Source organism: Cetorhinus maximus, chromosome 17 (genome assembly GCF_964194155.1).
Source record: "Cetorhinus maximus chromosome 17, sCetMax3.hap1.1, whole genome shotgun sequence".
Classification (NCBI taxonomy): Eukaryota; Metazoa; Chordata; class Chondrichthyes; order Lamniformes; family Cetorhinidae; genus Cetorhinus; species Cetorhinus maximus.
In genome coordinates, this window is record NC_135895.1 from 22,049,560 (window position 1) to 22,069,355 (window position 19,796).

Here is a 19,796-nt window from a genome sequence, read left to right on the forward strand (position 1 = left end):
TCCCCCCCCCCCCTCTTCCCCCCCCCCCCTCTTCCCCCCCCCCTCTTCCCCCCCCCCCCTCTTCCCCCCCCCCCCTCTTCCCCCCCCCCCCTCTTCCCCCCCCCCCCCTCTTCCCCCCCCCCCCCCTCTTCCCCCCCCTCTTCCCCCCCCTCCCCCTCTTCCCCCCCCTCTTCCCCCCCCCCCCCTCTTCCCCCCCCCCCCCCTCTTCCCCCCCCCCCCCCTCTTCCCCCCCCCCCCCCTCTTCCCCCCCCCCCCTCTTCCCCCCCCCCCCTCTTCCCCCCCCCCCCTCTTCCCCCCCCCCCTCTCCCCCCCCCCCCTCTTCCCCCCCCCCCTCTCCCCCCCCCCCCCCTCTTCCCCCCCCCCCCCCTCTTCCCCCCCCCCCCTCTCTCTCTCCCCCCTCTTCCCCCCCCCTCTCTTCCCCGGTCTGGCAGGTTCGTCACAGCCCGTCCGCGGCGCTAATTGGCAAATGACGGTTCGGCCGCATTCGGCCATTTCCGGAGACCGTGGCTGGGAGGCACTCGTCCATTTCCGGAAACCGGAGAGGAGGCACTCGGTGATTTCCGGAGACCGTGGGGGAGGCACTCGGTGATTTCCGGAGACCGAGGGGGAGGCACTCGGCCATTTCCGTAGCCGGGGGTGGGTGGGGGAAGGGAAGGAAAGCAAACGACACGCGGCGCCATTTTGTGTGTTCACTGTCGGCGGGAGTTGCTTCCTAAACCTCTGGTAATCCGGCAATGGACGGGTAAGTACCGTTCAACATCAGAGAATAAAAATGCATGAAAAAAACCCCGCATAGCTGCGGAACGTTGATTAGATATAGTTAATCTGCTACTCAGGGTCATGGCGATTCGTATGGGCCCCCTCAATTCCGGGCGAGCACGATGTTTTATATCGATATAAATGTGTGTGTCGCGGCGTCTCGTGTGAGTTGGACTGGCGGGAATTGAAGGCGGACCTCCCTCCCTGTTTACAGCCTCCTGGGCCGGAGAAGGCTTATTCCCCCCGCCTCAGTCCCTGCTGGCTTTGGATGGGGTGGGGGTGAGAGGAGGGAAGCGAAGCAATAAGCCCGGAATGAAGTCAAGTGGTGGCCGCTCGGCTGTGACCATCCAGCGCATTGTTCATTCGGCCGGGCAGGGCCGAGCTCCCTAGACCACCTCCGCCACCCCGGCTACCGACTCAGTCGAAGGCCAGACATCGGAGATAAGCCCCTTTGTGACTGGCGATGGTTTTCCTCCCTCCCTCCTGTGTTCAATAAATAAATTAGCTTTAATCAATTAAAACGTATCATGCCCTTCTTCTGATGAGCTGGCCTTTCCCTCCCCTTCCCCTTTTAATTTATTTCATCAATGCCAAACCCAGGCCATCGGATAAAGAGTTAATAAATATGGGGGGGAGGGGAGGTGATATTGAGAGGGCGCCAGGCATATGGAGACGGGTCTTTCAGCAATGGCAGAGAGCCAGATTGTGCAGTCAGCAATTCTGCTTTATAAAAGCCACAATAAACAATAAAAAAAACTTTACAGCCCGATACTTCATGCAGCACCGTTTTATATTAACTAAGTAGGAACTGGGGATGTTGGCCTTCAGTTGAACGAGTCACACCGTGTGGGACGAAATTCTGACATTAACATGTTTTTTTTTCTTGCTCTTGTAGCATTCTCACTGATGTTACAGTTGGCATAAAGGTAGGTGTCAAAATATTTGTTTATATATTTATAATTTTTCTATTTGTATGCCAGACGTGTATCTGCAAGGGAACCAAAATAAAGGAAAAATTAAAGCGAACCTGCGAATTCAGAGCCCTTTGGTTCCGTATACCCCATTATGCAAATACTATTGCCCATTAAACCAGTTCACTGATTAAAAGCAAAGAACTGCGGATGCTGGAAATCCAAAACAAAAATACCTGGAAAAATTCAGCAGGTCTGGCAGCATGAGTGGAGAAGCACAGTTTTAGTTCTGTTGAAGGGTCATGAGGATTCGAAACGTCAACTGTGCTCTTCTCCAGCTCACTGATTATTGGCCAGTGGTAAAGGAACCTAATTTGACAGTTCATAAGATCCTAGGGAATTTTGGGTCTGTTGAAACTGTGAAGGCTGTGTTATTTGAATTAGAATGTCATCAGTGATTAGGGTACAATTCTCCTGCTAAAACTAATTTTAATGTACTGCTGGGTGAGAGGAGCCAGAATTTGGGACTCGAGCTGAGAGAATACCAATGTTGAATTTGTTTGATGATTCAGCTGAATTTGGTATCTGCTATTACATGATGTGTAAGTTTGACATATCCAACTTGGTACCTTAGTGATCTTATTCCAGTTCCAGCGCATATTTTGGTTCTAATGGTTCACAAATTTTAAGCTCCACATTTGATCCATTATACTTCAAAGAGATATTCCACTCACTTTCTGCTCTTTTTTTCTCCTGAGCTTGCATTCTTTCCCTTCAAGCATTTATTCAGTCCTCTGAATATTACTATTCAATCTGATTTCATCACCCTTTTAGCCAATGGATTCTGGATCTCGATCTTTTTTTTAAAAGTTTCCTCATGTTGGTTCTGATTATCTTGCCATCTTAAATCTGTGTCCTCTGCTTACTGACCCTTCTGCCACTGGAGCATTTCTCCTTATTCGATCAAAACGATTTATAATTTTGAACACAACCTTTCCTACTCTACACTAGTTAGGCCTCATCTGGAGTTCTGGGCGCCATACTTGAGGAAGGATGTGAAAGCATTGGATAAGTACAGAGATTAGCAAGAATGATTCGTAGGATGAACTGTAGCTATGAGGATAGACTGATAGGAGAGGTTGGGGCTGTCTTTCTTGGAGAAAAGGCTGAGAGGAGACCTAATGGAGGTATTCAAGATCTTGAGGGTTATGGACAGGGTAAATAGTGAGAAACTGATCCCATCAAGAGAACTTCAAGAACTAGAGGGCACAGATTGAAAATAATTGACAAACGGAGTAAATGTGACGAGGAAAAATCTTCACCCAAAGGGTGGTTGGAGTCTAGAACAAACTTCCTGAAAGAGTGATGGAGGCAGGTTCGATTGAGGTATTCAAAAGGGAATTGGATTGCTACCTGAAAGGAGAGAATGTACAAGGTTACGGGGATAAAGCAGGGGAGTGGGACTAGGTGGAATGCTCTTTCAGAGATCCGGCGCAGACTCAATGGGCCGTAAAGACACTGTAATACTCTCAGGAGAACAACCCCAGCTTCTCCAGTCTCTCTACGTAGCTGAATTTCCTTACCCGTTATACCGTTCTGGGAAATAGCCTCTGTGCCCTCCAAGACCTTGACATCCTTCCTCAGTGTGATGCCCATAATTGGACACAATAGTACAACTGAGTCCTAACCACTATTTTAACATAACTTACCTGTCTTTGAGCTCAGTTCCTCCATTAATAAAGCCAAGGGTCCCAAATGATTTTTAATAGCCTTCTGAACTTGCCCTGCCATCTTAAAGAATTTACAAACATCCCAAGGTCTTTCTGTTCCTGCGTGCATCATAAAATTACCAATTTTATTCAGGTTATTAAATTCAAGCTAGCCTGAACAGTTATTTCTGAATAAAGTGTAGTAAGTAAACATTGTTGCAAAATCAAGGTTTTGTCTTTCTAATACTGTTGAGCGGTTCATGTGAAACCAATGCTATATTAAAATGCAGTACTTCTGCATTGTGCTCCATTCTTTTTCTCAATAAGGTGCAAATGTTGTTTCTTTGAGATATATTGGGGACCAAAAAATAACTTGCCATGGACTGAGGCTAAAACAATGGAAGGTTATAGATGACTCATTATGTATAGGGCCAAAATCACATCTGGATGATGTGGAGTACTGTGATTCACCACACTGTTATTTTCTGTAATATATTCAATAACTTAAAATAATTGGTGTAGGGGTATATTGCTGGAAATGGGAATAATCTGGGTTTACCACATGGGCTAATGTGCAAAATGATGCAGTGTAAAATTACAGGACATCTTGCTAGTTATGTATTTATGTGAATCTTTTGCATAATGCAGGAAATAAACTGCTGTGTATTTTTGTTTAGTGTTTTGCGTTATTTTTTATTTTACAATTGTTCATATGACCACCTTCAAAGCCAGGAAGTACGGGGGCAGGCTTGTGTGGAGCATAAAAAAGACACCTGCATAGGCTTTTTGGGCTGAATGACCTGTTTCCATGCTGTAAACACTATGTAAAGTAACATGAAAATGACAGAATATTTATGAAATTTTAAATTATTCTCAGCTTTCATTTGCAGCGAAGTCTTCAAGCTCTCATTGAAAGTTGGAATTCCAGGAAAGTAATTCATGTCTGATGTTGTACCCTATTTATCTCATTCCGTTACTCCATATCAAGGTGTTTTGGAGGTTCGAGGCCAATTACCACCTTGCAAAACACACTTGTGTAAACCACCTGTTTATGTGCAATCTCTAGAACTGGCAGCTACCTCATTTGCCACACAGTGCTGCTGCTGTAGTCATAATTGCAGGTGACAGCATGCACTACGAAATGTTCCATAATGATTGTCTCTTCCTTACTTGGTAATTTTATAGAACTGGAACAACAAGCCTAGATTCAAAAGGGACTACAGTTGAATAATGCTAGTTTGCACACATCAGTAGTCTGAACAGATAGCTTTGGAAAGATTTGTTTTTGTTTGTTTCTGCCTGTTCCTTTTCATTAGCAAAAATAGGAGAAAAGTATTTTTTGGCAGTTATTAAACTGACTAGTGGACCATTCTCAACCTAGAAGAAGCAGTCCCAAAATTGTGGATAACTTTTGTGTTTCAGCGAACAGATGAATTTAACATCAGTAATAAACATGTTATCTTATTTATTTGACTGACTGACAACTCGTCACTGTTATTTTGCACTGTTTTTGAGAATTTTGGTGTCTATATTCAGTACATGCCTAAAACATGACTATTCCCTATTCCTTTATATCCAGCACGAGAAAATTAAATTCTGGTGTAGATTATTTTTTCGGTATGTATAGCATAAACCTCATTTTGTCTCAGCTATAGTACTCTTGCCTTTTACTCAAATGGTCAGGCTTCACTATCACCACTGAGTGTTGCATGCAATCTAGCCTATTATGCTGGTGCAATACTGAAGGAATGCTGCAGTGTTGGAGGTGCCTTCTTTTAGATGAGATGTTATGCAATGTCCCACCTGTCTCCTCAATTCGATGCAAAAGATCCTATGGCTCTATTCGTGGATGACAAAGGGAGCCCTTCCAGTATCCTGGCTAACATATTTATCTCTGCACTTTGTACAAATTGGCTATGGCATTTTACCACAGTACAAGAGCAATTATACTTCAGAAGTACTTTGGCTGTGAAATCTTTTGTCATGAAAGGCACCATATAAATGCAAGTTTTTTTTCCTAAATGGGATCAATTATCTTCATGGAGTCTGCATTAAATCAAACACCAGTTTTAGTTGGAATTTGCTGTTGACTGCACTTTTTTCCTTATTTATGTAGAGTGTGTTTCGTAATCTAATACTGAGAATTCTCAAAACAATTGGTGCTGTTATTTTGTTCTGGTTGTTGAGTTGTATAAGTTTTAAATTGTTGTCAAAGCAGTATTTTCTAGGGATTTTTTTAAATACAGCAGTTGGGAATTTTGCCATAAAATCCTCTCCATTTGGATAGCTATATGTGATTTTTAAAATGCCTAATCTTGCTTAATTGTATTGACGTTCTCATAAATTGACTCTTTGATCAAGCTGTTGACTGGTCCAGTTCATGTGTTCCTATGTATAAACTTGATTTCCTATTTCTGTTTGGATTGATTAGAAACAACAGTCGTTCTTGTGTGCTTGGGTTGTAATCAATTCCCTCACTATAGAATACTTATTTTTTGGCAGAGTTTTTTTTCAGATTCTCTGGTCTCGTGCACCATTATGAATAGTATCTAAATTGTTGGTCACCATTCCTGTGAGGCAATTAACTTGCAGAAGCATTACAGCTGCATTTAATTTTACAACTGTGACCTGATCAATTTTTCATTGCTTTATAAACTTAAAATGATATTAAGGTCATTATGGTGTTGCAACGCCTAAAAGATTTTAAAGCAGACAATTTTGTTGATCGAGATGTAGGATTGTGCTTACCTGTGAAATGAAGAGATATTACAAAATAATCTGGTGTGTTTAATAGTGTCACTAACTAGGATCGTTGAAACAGTTATATTTGAATTTACTATTATTTCATCAAATCTTTGGAATAATTAAAAGAACTGGTGTGATCTGATAGAAAAACATAAAGGAGCACTCCTATGGCTTATTGTTTAAATATATTGTTTTTATATGATTTTGAGCTTAAGCCAAAAGGACTCTATTTGTTCCCTGAACTTTGGTGTGATGTTCAGGTGCTTCTGTTGACTTGTTGCCCTTAGACTAATGACAGGAAACTCTGCCAGAATTCCTGCCTGATCCAGATCAATGTCCAGTGTGTCTGCTGGCAAGTCTACATACAAGCCCTTTGGATGAAAGGAATGGCTCAGCTTCAGTGCTTCCTGTGACCAAATAGCAATAAAACTAACTCTAACCTTGCTGTTGTACCCTTAAGCAAGGTAATGTAGGGCTGTCAATGCACAATGAAATCACAAGAGTAGAGGAGAAAATTGGTTTAAAATAAAGATATTTGAGGAATGTAAGCAGAAATTGTGGTATCACAAAGACACAATGCTGCTTTCATGTTTTATTAAATCAGCAAAGTAATAGAGATATTGAATGCCTGAGGCCTATAGTCTAACCCTAATGATTACAAAAGTCACTCTTTAAAATCAAACCAAAAGATGAAGACATTGACGCAGACTTAAAGCCTAAGTTTGTAGAAATGATTTATCATTTAAAAGTAAAGCAATGCACCAATTTTTATTGTAGCCTTAAGCTTTGCTAGTACTGTTAAATTAAGTGAGAATTTTGTAACAACTTCAAACACTAGAAAATTGCCAGAATGGGAAATGATCAACCTAAAAAGTGTAAGAGTAAGATAAAACAATATCTGCTCTTAATTTCTGTTCATGACAAAGCTTTTAGAAATTGATTCATTTTTGATACCTCAATGTTAATACTACAGTGACACAATTTAGCCAGTACGAATCAAATTATTTAGCATGTATTTCAGTACTGTTGAATTCCTAGTGAAGTTTTACTGCACTGCATCTTGATGCTTGGATTTTTTTCTCACACATCTCCAGCTTTGGTTTTAATGCTTTTGGATAGCTGAATGGGAAAAAAGATAATTTTAGAAGTTGCATCTTTGATTTGCAGGCCACAGAAGTTAGAAGATTAATTAAGCTATATTGAAATAGCTTCACTAGTTCAACATTTAATGAAATTCCCAATTGAAGCTTTACTTTGCTGCTTTTCCCACTACTTTTTCCTTCCTATTTATATGGTGGGCAAAGGGGGTACATGTAGTAGAGGTCTGAAATTATAAGTGAATACAATAGTGGGGAGGCAATAAGTATTTAAAGCTACACAACTGCATTATTGTTTCAGGTGAAAGCTTAAGATGCCGACTTCTTCAAGGGAGTAATATTCACCATGACATCTGTTTGAAGTTGATGCATTTTTAATTGCTTTGTTCATTTTAAATGCTTTCTTCTAGATATTTGTAATATGCACTGTCACCCAAAGCAGTTGGTAGGCTCTTTGATTGGATGCACAAGTAAGAAAGGCTGATTTGCCTAATTTTTTTCTTTTCTGCCAAGTTTAGATTAGAATGTCATTCTTTCAGTGTAGTGACTAGCTGTTTATCTATAATCACTTTCAAATGATGATTTCCTATTTCCTGGCAATTGCAAAGCCAGAACTGAAGACTTGGCTGATGCTTAACTGGTAAGGTCTGTTTTATAATGATTAGCCTGCACTTTAAAAGCTATATCTTCCTCATAATTTTATTTCAGGATTAAATGAGGAGAAACACATTTTAATGTTTTTCAATACAGGATTTTCAGATAGGCTTATACTACTGGAATGTTTCCATTGAATTTCCGATAAATAGTATAAGTTGTGCTTATAGTTCAGTTTACAATTTCAGTGAAACCTTCCTGTTTGGATTTTACTTATGCATCACACATCAAATTAGTTTGTTTCTAAAGCATTTGCCAACATTTCCATTAGATTTTGGTTGCCATATTTTTATTTTCAAAAAATACTTTTAGCTGAAAGTAATACAACTTTTTCTTAACCCCTATTTCCTCTTCCTGGCTCAATCTACATGTGCTTATTTAAATTCAGATTTTGCAGTATTGTCTTTTTTTTTGATTTGGCTTGTTGATGGGCCTATGTACCAAAGATTTGTAAGCCAACCTAATGGTAATTTTTAAAATACGGCTCTGGCTTTCCTATTTGTATACTCTGAATTGAAACCCACTTAGTATTTTGCCTATCAACAAGTTCTTTATAGTGATCTTATATTTACTAAAGTATCTGTAAAGCAATACCTGTAATTATTTAAAAGTTGAGTAACCTTTTTAAATGCATTTCATTAATTCAGTTTTAACTCTTAACACCAAACTGCATGAGACAGCATTTTCAATGGCGTTTTGACAAAATTTAGTCAGTTCTTGGTATTACTACAGAGGTCAAGCATAATGTAAAACAAGTCCCAGCCATTGTAGGGGAGGGGCTGTCATGGATACATGCAGAATTTGTTCTGATTGTATGGCAAGATTTGACAGAAATAGTTAGCTGAGGTTAAAGAATATCCACCCAGTGCATATTCATGTCTTTCATTTTAAAACTTGAGGTTATGCTGGAACTTTGTTTTATTGTGGCTCCTTGTTATTTTTAGAGCATTTTCCCATCTCAGATTATTGGTTGAATATACATTTGGGGCAGGCATAAGTTATGAAAAAGACAGCAGATGTGAAATCTGAACTATTTGCACTATATGGAAACATTTCAAATATAGATTTTCAAATAAGTGACGCATATTATTCTCTTGTTCACAAAGAGATATCTGTGCTCCTCTAATTTTGGCCTCTTGTGCATTCCCAGTTTTAATTGCTCCATCAATGTTGGCCCTGCCTTCAGTTGCCTAGGCCCCAACCTCTGGAATTCCCTCCCAACATCACTCTGCTTATGTACCTTGCTATCCTCCTTTAAGACACTTAAAACCTCTCTCTTTGACCAAGCTTTTGGTCATCTGACCTTGTATCTCCTTATGTGGCTCAGTGTCATACTTTGTTTTATAATGCACCTGCGAAGCAACTTGGGACATTTGATTGTTATGTAAATAAGTTGTTACAATCTGTTATTTTGAGTCCAGAGTAATTTTTGTATATAAAAGTACGTTATCCAAAATGAGGCTAACTGAAAACTAGACATTTTTGAGATTCAGTTAAGTCGGTGATGACTTGCCTGTTTTGCAGGTGTCGGACACAGCAGGCAGTGCACACATTCTGAGGCAGACATCTGCATCAAAAGAAGTACCCAGGGCCTGTGCCTCAAGCAGACATTAGTGTTTTTGCATGTACCAGTAAGAAGCCTAATGCCTATTTTATGTTCTGCCCTCCCTTTATGCAATTGGTTCGCCCTGAATGCAGCCACCAAGAATGGCGCAGCTTAAGCAACAGTCTTTAAAGAGACCACTGCCAGCCTCTACCAGGAAAGGTAGAAAAAATACAAAGCCAGAAGGTGAAAGAGTGCAATAAAAACCTTTGGCCACTGCTTGCCCCATTTGCGATCATTACCTTCTTGTTCCTGGTCACTGATCCCCATTTCGTTGCCACCCTGTCTTCCAACACATACTCAAGACTCTCAGTGGCTTGAGCTGCATGGGGATACCCAACAGGCATGTGCAGCTTGTTGGTTTGGCGGTCTGATGATAGATCCAATGTCCAAAATTCAGGAAAACCTGAAACCCGGCATGGCCTCAATCCCAAGGATGCTGGATTTTGAGCATCAGACCTGTATTAACGTCATAGGTATGCATTTTCTGTCAATTGGATTTGTGTCCTAACCCAATTATTTTACTCCCCTGTGCATCCCTACTTTATCTGTAGACAGCATTTGGTCTTGATTCTCATCACAAGAAATGAATTGGTGCTTATAAATTTTACGGTGTTTCTTGAGCCTAGTTTGTGCTTGAGGTGCCTACTTTTGTTTCACAACTGATAATTATGTAGCTTATACCTCATGATGTTATATTCGTGCAGCAGATGAATTGTATGTAGGAAAATGGAAGTCTGTTCCGAATCATGTGGCTTAGAAGTTTTTGGGGGCTAGTACTTTTGAGCAAAATGTTTTTGTTGGTTTGCTGATCTAGTTGGGGAAAAGGAAGTAAATGTCAAAGCTTTTTGAAGTGTTTAGTATATTGCATTGACAAAATATCTTTATTCTGTATACTACTTTTAAGCACACAAAGCTTATTATCAATATTCCCATTAATTCACATTCCTGTCGATGCTAATGAGTTTGTGGTTTTCTGTATTGGAATTTATCCTGCAATGAGGCAAAAGTGTTAAGAATGATACCTTGCAAAACTGCAGACCCACAAAATCTGACTATAAGTAACCAGCAAATAAGAAAACTAACTAACTGAATTACTGTAGCATTAAGGCTTGAATTGCCATGGATTGTGGGTCATTGACTACTTAGAGAATTTTATTTTACATCTTTTCAACTTATGCGCTGAAGCACAAGGCATTACAGACTGAAGTATTTGAATAATAGTTGTGGCTTTATTGTAATAAGCTAAGCTAGAAAATTAACACTGCTGAAGACACATTGTAACCTAATAAGTGGAACCAGTTGGGTTTGTATTTCAGATAGAAATATTACCACTGGATAAACTTGTTTGCAGGACCCCTAAGAATTAAAGTGACCAACATTTTATTTTGGATATTCATACTATGCAATGCCAATATGGTGACAAATTGATTTTTCTTAACAGGAAAAAATGCATTTTTTATGTTGTTAGTGACAATACTTAGCAATTTTGGGTAGAGGACACTAGGCTCCTTCAAATAAGAACAGAAACAGAAATACCTGGAAAAACTCAGCAGTTCTGTTGAAGGGTCATGAGGACTCAAAACGTCAACTGTGCTCTTCTCCGCCGATGCTGCCAGACCTGCTGAGTTTTTCCAGGTATATCTGTTTCTGTTTTTGTTTTGGATTTCCAGCATCCGCAGTTTTTTGTTTTTATCCTTCAAATAAGACTTGGAAACCGGTTAAAGTTAAAAATTTGTTGCATCATAGCTCTTGGTTGTAGAGTTTAAGGAATTGGTGCTGTTAAATTAATTTTATCATTGATTTTTGCTTTGTCTCTGGTTTGTGTTTGGCTATATTGGTTGCCCCACAGATTTCATGTTCCCATAGGTTTGTGTTGACTTTTTACTTGATTTTGTTTGACCATAATATGAAGAAGCATTTTAATCACATTGGTTTCCAGGAGCCATTTTGAAAAATTAGTCCATGAAAGTGGTGTTCTGAATATATCTGAATAGCTGTAATGAAATTATGGATTTTTTATTTTTTTGCAGCGGGGATCTGACGAACTTTCTGGAACCATTCTCAGCAGCTCAAACTCTACCATGAGCAGTGTGGTTGTTACTGGTAGGTTGCCTAGTCCACTGTTTAGAACAGTAATTCTTTATTGTGACTTTTGTATTAAAAGATAAGCATTATATTAAGTACACACTGTTGAATGATGGTCTGGTGCTTCCCTACAGGTTTGGATGGTTGTGCACAGGTGATGTATTTTCACTTTTTTCTAGTTTTCACTGATGTCGAGAATGGCAATTGCTTAAATAGTCTTTTTTTGGTTAGTGCACTGCCAGCACAGTTAATGATGAGATTAAGGAGAAAAATTGCAGAATTCGCCCTCTAGGATAAATCCAGAAACCCTGTTTTATAATTGAAGGCGTAGTGATATATGATTTTTTCCCCCTAATGCATTGTCTATGCCATTTTGAAATGGAACATTTCCTGAATTTTCTCCTTGGATTTTCAAGCCTGGCCAATTGCTGAGACGATGATTGGCCATCTTGCATTTAAGTGAGCCTTTTAAAGGTGTGTAAATTAGACAAGAATTCCCCTCCTTTTGACTTTGGTTCTCTGCGCAAGTGCAACTGAGATTGGGAACACTGGGTATAGGGAAATTAAATCTGTGTTCTCTGCTGCTGCCATCACACAGATCTTCAAATCAGATATCCAGTGGCATTGGGAGAGCTTCTGAAATACCCAGTGCAGTAAGCCTTCAGCACAGTCAAAAGAGGTCACTTATTTGACTTTGTAAAAAGAATTGTCAAGATAAACTAGTTGTTTATTGAGTTCACATACAAGTAAGAGCCAAATAAACATAATTATTGAAAATGGCTGTTCCTTAAATGTCCTTCACATTGAATACTGCTATTCAGTTGCAACCTGTTCAGTCTTAACAATCAATGTTGAAAAAGACTGCTTTGAATTATTTAGCTGCAGAAACTAGTTTGAATTTGGGATCAGACCTCTGTAGCAGTTTTTCAACTCTCCACTTTATGGTCATAAACATGAAATCTTGAGATAATCCAGCAGTTTATTTATGGAAGTCTACAATATGGCAGCATTGTGCATAGAGATCAGTAAGTTAGTAGTTTGGTGTACAGTTGAAAGGGAAAAGAGTAAACAGCAACTAAGGATATTTTATATTGAGGGTTATTCCAGATTTCTTAGGGTGCCGGTTTCTGGTTTGTTGAAGGCAGTATCTGAGATGATCACCTCAGGTGGTCAGGGTGGTTATTAATAATGAAATAATATTTGTCATTCATAATTTATAAACTAGCTGAGCCAGCTATTGCCCTGTGGAGGCCTCCCCCAATCTCCCCTGATGATCAAGCAAACTCTGAATCTTGCATATGAAGATGCCCCTTGTGTAATAAGTGATCACCTGTAAAGGGCGTAGATACGTGACAGATGGATGACTGAATGGATCGCATGATGTTGAATTGAAGGCAATAGTGCAGGCATTCTTTGCCAAGAGAACCAAAAGAGGCCTCTCTTCCTGTCTGTCTGATTGAGCTGAGCAAGGGTGTCTGAATTTCAAACTCTGCCCAACATACATAAGATACGAATTAGGAGCAGAAGTAGGCCATCTTTTCCACATCCATCCTGCCAAGACCCCTCAGGATCTTAAAGGTTTCAATTAAATCGCCTCTTATTCTTCTAAATTCCAGTGGATACAAGCCTAACCTGGCCAACCTTTCCCCATGAGACAACCCGCCCATTCCTGGTAATAGCCTAGTAAACCTTCTCTGAACTGCTAACGCTTTTATATCTTTCCTTAAATAAGGAGACCAGTACTGTACACAATACTCCAGATGTGGTCTCGCCAGTGCCCTGTACAGCTGAAGCATAACCTCCCTACTTTTGTAATCAATTTCCCTCACAATAAATTATAACATTCTATTAGCTTTCCTAATTACATGCTGTACCTGCACACTAGCCTTTTATGACTCATGCACTAGGACACCTGGATCCCTCTGAATCTCAGAGCTCTGCAATCTCTTGCCATTTAGATTATAAACTTTTTTATTCCTCATGCCAAAATGAACAATTTCATATTTGCCCACATTATACTCCATTTGCCAGATCTTAGCGCACTCACTTAACCTATCTATGTTGCTTTGTAGCCTCCTTATGTCCTCTTCACAATTTACTTTCCTACCTATCTTTATGTCATCAACCATATCTTCGATCCCTTTATCCAAGTCATTTATATAAATTGTAAAATCCTGTGGCACACCACTCGTCACATCCTGCCAACCAGAAAAAGACTCATTTATGCCAACTCTCTGCTTCCTGTTAGCTAGCCAATCTTCTATCCATGCCATTATGTTACCCCCTACACCATGAGCTTTTATTTTCCGTAATAACCTTTGATGTGGCACTTCATCAAATGCCTTCTGGAAATCTAAGTACAGTACATCCACTGGTTCCCCTTTATCCGCAGCACATGTGACTCCTTCAAAGAACTGCAGTAAATTGGTTAAACATGATTTCCCTTTCACAAAACCATGTTGCATGATTGCCTTGAATTTTTCCAAGTGCCCTGCTAACACATCTTTAATAATAACTTTGAACATTTTCTCTGACAGATGTTAGACTAACTGGCCCGTAGCTTCCTGCTTTCTGTCTCGCTCCTTTTTTAGAAAAGGGAGTTACATTTACTATTTTCCAATCGAATGGAACCTTCTCCAAATCTAGGAAATTTTGGAAAATTAAATCCACTGCATCAACTATCTCACTAGCCACTTCTTTCAAGACGTTAGGGTGAAGCCCATTCGGACCTGGGGATTTGTCAGCCTGCAGCTCCAAGAGTTTGCTCAATACTACTTCCCTGGTGATCGTAATTTTCCTGAGTTCCTCCCTTCCATTTCCTGATTTACAGCTATTTCTGGGATGTTACTTGTGTCCTCTATAGTGGAGACCGAAGCAAAATACCTATTTAATTCATCCATCATCTCCCGACTTTCCCAACACTTGTTTGGAGTAGACAACACAGATGGACTCAGTCACCTCATAGTTCACCATTTCCGGAGGAAAATCTACTTGCAGACGTTTCAATAAGTGTTTAACCATTAAGAGAGGAAGATGATCCTGGCAGGCAACAGCTCCTATTTTTCATAGGAATGTGTGTGCACTATTCAGTGACTCAATTGGATCATGGCTGATAATTGGATCATGGCTGATTTGTATCTGAACTCCATTTACTCGATATAAATTTCAAGAAAATGGAATGGAAGTTAACCTTGTGACCCCCCATTACCTTTGGCTTTCCAAAACCACTAATTTTTTTGGAGGGTTCATCTGAACATGGAAGTGTTCTGATTTCTAGCCTGGTTATTGGGAGGCAGCAACTGTCAGAACAGGATCTCCCATGATTGTTGGTAGTGAAAACCTTGATCAGCCTTCGTAAGGCATCCACACATTTGCCTTGCAGCACAAAGTTTAAAAAAAAATTGTGTCAGGATCTTCAAAGTTGGTTAGCCTATATTGGCTGATATAATCCAGGTTTTAAAATTCACAGATGCAATCCATCTGGACCAGACATTTTATCCACTTTGATTTTGATTTGTTTATTTATTTTAAATGTGGTTATGTCATTTCTGCTCATCTTCTGATGTCAATTTTCCCAGATTTGCCTCCTTAGTGAATTCTGAAGCAAAGTATGAAATATTTCTGTGATTTTTGCTGTTGCTGTCTGTGATTTTTATCCTGCCCATTCCTTAGTGGCCCTATTCCCTTCTTCATTTTTACTTGTTTGCGTTTGTAGAATATTCTACTATTTTGTGTAATAAACCTTGATAATTTCATATTTCCTGTTTGCCTTCCTAATTTTTTCACTTCTCTCCTAATCTTTTTGTATTCTCACTTGTCATGTTGTCCCTACTGTCCCCATGTTTATTGGGGTATGCCTCTTTCCTTACCCTCAATTTTTCCCTTATGCTTTTATTCATCCACGGCGTCTCATTTGTGTTCAGTTTATTCTTATTTTTTAGTGGAATATATTTTTCAAGGACTCTTCTGAACACCATCTTAAATGTTTTTCATTGCTGTTCTGCATTATTATTTCCCAATACTTTCCAAAGTTCTTTTCTCAGCCCCATAAAATCGATTTTTCTCCAATCTATTATCTGGGTCTTGGTCATGTTTCTGTCCTTTTTCAATGCTCACCTTAAAGCGTATAATATTATGGTTACTATTGCCTAGATATTTCCTTACTTTTACTTTTATCTGCCCTGGTTCATTACACTTTACCAAATCCAGTAGGAGATCCTTCCTTTTCTCCCCCCACCCGCCTCTTGTTGGTCTTCGTACATACTGGGTCCGAAAGGAATCCTGTAAACTTTGTAGGAATTCCATTCCCTTGTCTCCTTTACCTACCTCTTAGCCAATTATTTTAGCATAGTTGAACGCTAGTTCTTTTCCTTACTTATTTTCCTAATTTGTTTGCATATTTCTTCTTTCACCTCCATTCCACTATTAGGTTGTCATAAACTATCTCTATTAGTGTGATTTATTCTTTCTTTTATCTCTGTCCACATGGATTCTGTTTTATTGATGGCCGCATCATTTTTTTTCTACTGCCATGAGTTATCTCAAATAAGCTACTCCACCTCCTGTTTATCTCGTTCCATCTTTTCTAAATGTGTTGCATCCTGAAATATTTAATCTGCAGTTATTAACTTCCGGTAGCCAAGTCTCAGTAATTCCCACTATATTTGGTTTCTTGCAACATATTATTTTATCCAATTGCCCTGTTTTATTACCAACACTGCATAGCTGCACAAACAACTCATTTCAACAGTTACTTTTTCTTCATTTTTTAACACATTTTTACAGTGCTATTTTATAGCTATTTATTCCCTGACCATTTATGGCCTTCTCTTGGTTTAGTCTGACCTACGCTCATCTTTCCTGTTTCGTTTATTTATTTACGTGTTTAGTTTTTTTGTTGATGCCCCTCCTGACTTCACCATATTAAAAACCTTGCTGTCTCCCTGTTTATCCTTTTCTGCTATTATACTGATCCCATTCTGGCTGAGGTAGAACCTGTCCCACCAGTACAGTTCCTTCCCATCCCAATACTGGTGTCAGTGTCCCATAAAGCCCCTCTTTCCCACTGGAGTCCTTCAGCCACATGGTAATGTCTGTCTGTCTCTCAATTTGCATGTGGCTCATTTAAATAATCCAGAAATTATTGACCTGAAGATTCCACTTATTTAGCCCTTAGTTCCAGATACCCTCTCAGCAGGATGATCTTCCTTTTCCTACTAACGCTTTTTGTTCCAACATGTCACCATAACAGGATTTTCTCCTCCCTTTCCAAACTCCTCTCCAGCCTCCCCAAGATATCCCGTATACTGACACCAGGACACATTTGTGGCAGCATAAGATGTCATCTACCCCCTTATTCCTTGTTCCATCATATCCCCTATCACTACCACATTTCTATTGTGTTCTTTTTCCTCCCCATCAGTTAGCCTATTAAGGTACAGTTCTTTAGTCTGCATTGTGGCTGTCCTCCCTGCAGTCTTTCTCCTTGACCTAAAGGGTAGCAAGTACTTCGTACCTTTTGAACAGGGTGAGCTTCTGCGGGATCTCCTGCTCAGCTTTTCCTACGTCCCTGTTGGCCTATGTTTTGACATTATCCCATTCCTGCACCTGCGCTTTCCTCAGAGATGTAAATGTCCTGGATAAAACTATCCAGAAATTTCAACCCCTCTCTTATGTTTCAGAATGCCTCTTAATTTGACTGAAGCAGGGTGAGTGATTGCAGATATTTTATGCAAATGTGGGAAATCTCGCTGTGTGAGATCTTGCACAAACTGCAGTGCTGAAACACGGCCTGCCACATCTTCCACGCCTCCATCCCAATCGAGTTTTAAAAAAATTATTAGCCTGAATTAAAATTAGGTGGACTGCTTTTGTTTAAAAAAAACTTACATTTTTTTCCCCACAGGTGAGTAAATAGTATTACTCACCAACCAGCTGTCCTGTGGCATCACTAGGTCTGGGAGATGTTTTCCTCAGTTGAATGAATGATATGGGAATATCTCAGACTTTTTGAAGTCCGATTTAGTTATCCTAGTTCTCTATTGCTGACCCTTACATTTTCTTAGATTATATTTGTTTATAGTGATTTCCTTTGGTCCATTTTAGGGTTTTCCCTTTTTTGCACGCCAAGTTCCACTAGGTGCTAAAACATTGAACAAAATTTTAAATAATTACTGCCTTAAACTTGCACAAACCACTACAAATGTTAAAGGCGAAAAGAAACGTCTTCTTTTCCCTGTTCACTGAATTCCTATTCTCAGCAAATTCTAAACTTCCCTATCTGTTCATGGTCCACTCAGTTAGGATGCATGAATGGGAATGAAGTTTAGGTTTTCGTTGTTGTATATGTCATAATCCAACCTATCCATCTCTTCAAATCCTGCATGTTCTGGGTTTTAAAGGACTTATGTTTAGTTTTGGGTCAAAATCAACTGATGTAATGGTCGACTAGTACTCTGGTAAGTAGCAGCCTGCCTCTTACATATTTGATCCAACACACTAAGATACATTAATTTTGTTCATAAAATATGATCTGTGAAGGAATTTATTTAAATGCAGGCTTTAAAATATTGATCACATGCTCCAAAGTTGGACTTTATTTTCATATGGTACTTCAGTATATCAAGCAGTTTAAAGTTTTGTTGTTGTGGGTTTTGTTAATTTGGTTAAACCAGTTATAATCAAAGAGTGACCTCACCTAATGATGAGCTGTAATACAGATTGCTAATTTATGTGCTCACCTGAATCCATTTGCAAAATCCAAATCCCAGCAGAATTTTTATATACTGTAGCTGAATTAACAAAGTGTCATCAAGTTTTATATTTGTGCGCCCTTCCTGTTGACAAAACCTCCTTGTTACAAAATTTTTGTCACTTTGTCCACATTTTTCCATTTATATATTCCTACTATATAAATAATAGGAACTATCAACCTCTCCCAGTGGAAGTGCCATAGCACCTCAGTTTTGCATCTCCCATTGCATTCAGCATTGTACTGCAAAGAAATTCCTATATTTCAACTAACTCTAATTCTTTCCTTTCAGATTGCCATATGTTTTGTTGTTTGACTATATCAAATCAAAACATTATTTTAAAAAATATAATTTATGACTTCACATTGGGTACTTAGTTGCATCTCCATGTCACGTCCAATTATTCCTTGCCTTCTCACCCGACTTGACCTTAAAATTACAATTGGTCTTGACTCCCTTTCTGCCATGGGTGATAACATAAGAGCAGAGAGAGGGAATTCAACCCCTGGAGCCAGATCTGCCATTCAAGTAGATAATGATTGATCTTGTAGATCAGTTCCAGTTATTCTCCCTTGGTTCTGTAATCTTATTACCCTTGTCTAACAAGAATCTTACCTATCTTGGTTTTAAAATTTTCAATTGATTTCGTGTCAGCTGTTTTTTGGAGGGAAAGAGATCCAGAATTCCACTACTTTGTGTGAAGAAGTGCTTCCTGCCATCACTTCTGAACAACCTTGCCCTAATTTTAGCATGTTCCCTTGTTCTGGACTCCCACCAGAGGAAGTAGTTTCTCTGTACTAACTAATTATTACTTTTTGTTTCCTGAACTTTTATGTAGCTACTGAATACTTCCTGGTAGTTCTCCCCTTCCTCCCCCAAAGAAAATTAATTTTCACGCTTATCTCAATGTCCATACAAAGATTTGCTCATTGCACACTTAATTTGAACTAGCTTGCAACCCTTGAGGTAATTAGGAAGAAGAAAGTTAACTGAAGATTGTACAGGAATATGATTATTTAATAGTCTTGAATTACAATAAATTATTTCAGATTGCGAATGACCAGTTTTGTGTTTGGGGGTAAATTATTACGCTATCGTTGGATGTAGTAAAGCCATGTTGTAGCTTTATTTTTCAAGAAAATTGTAAAATAAGGAAATTATAAAAATGTCTAGCATTTAGTGCACAAAATACTATAAATGGTTTGCACTTCCTGCTTGTACCAACACTTCCTGTTGTGTTTTTGTCACACTTTGTATTAACTCCTCTTATAGGTTTAATAGTCATTTTTATACTGGAAAATACCAGACCACTCTACAATCTGACTATGTTGTCACGTTTTCTGAAGAAAAAAGCAATCATTACTTTTTTCCCATCAGTAGTTAAAAATTTGAATGTCCAAAAGTGGAATTTAACTAAAATAAATGCTCGAAAGCTTCATCTTTTCCCCACACCTTGAATTACAGAAAATGTTTGTTCA

General features: G+C 39.1%; 1 protein-coding gene across 3 annotated transcripts in view; it reads left to right on the forward strand.

Annotated features, from left to right (window-relative positions):
* Positions 1–633: 633 nt before the first annotated feature.
* The window catches only part of LOC144692240 (polypyrimidine tract-binding protein 2), a 73,986-nt gene continuing 54,823 nt past the window's right edge, over positions 634–19,796 (forward strand). For all 3 annotated transcript variants that reach the window (XM_078560832.1, XM_078560833.1, XM_078560834.1), the window contains exons 1-3: positions 634–742; positions 1,655–1,685; positions 11,512–11,584. In XM_078560832.1, the coding sequence (XP_078416958.1) occupies positions 735–742; positions 1,655–1,685; positions 11,512–11,584 (112 nt within the window). In that variant the 5' untranslated portion in view covers positions 634–734. The remainder of the gene's footprint in view (positions 743–1,654; positions 1,686–11,511; positions 11,585–19,796) is intronic.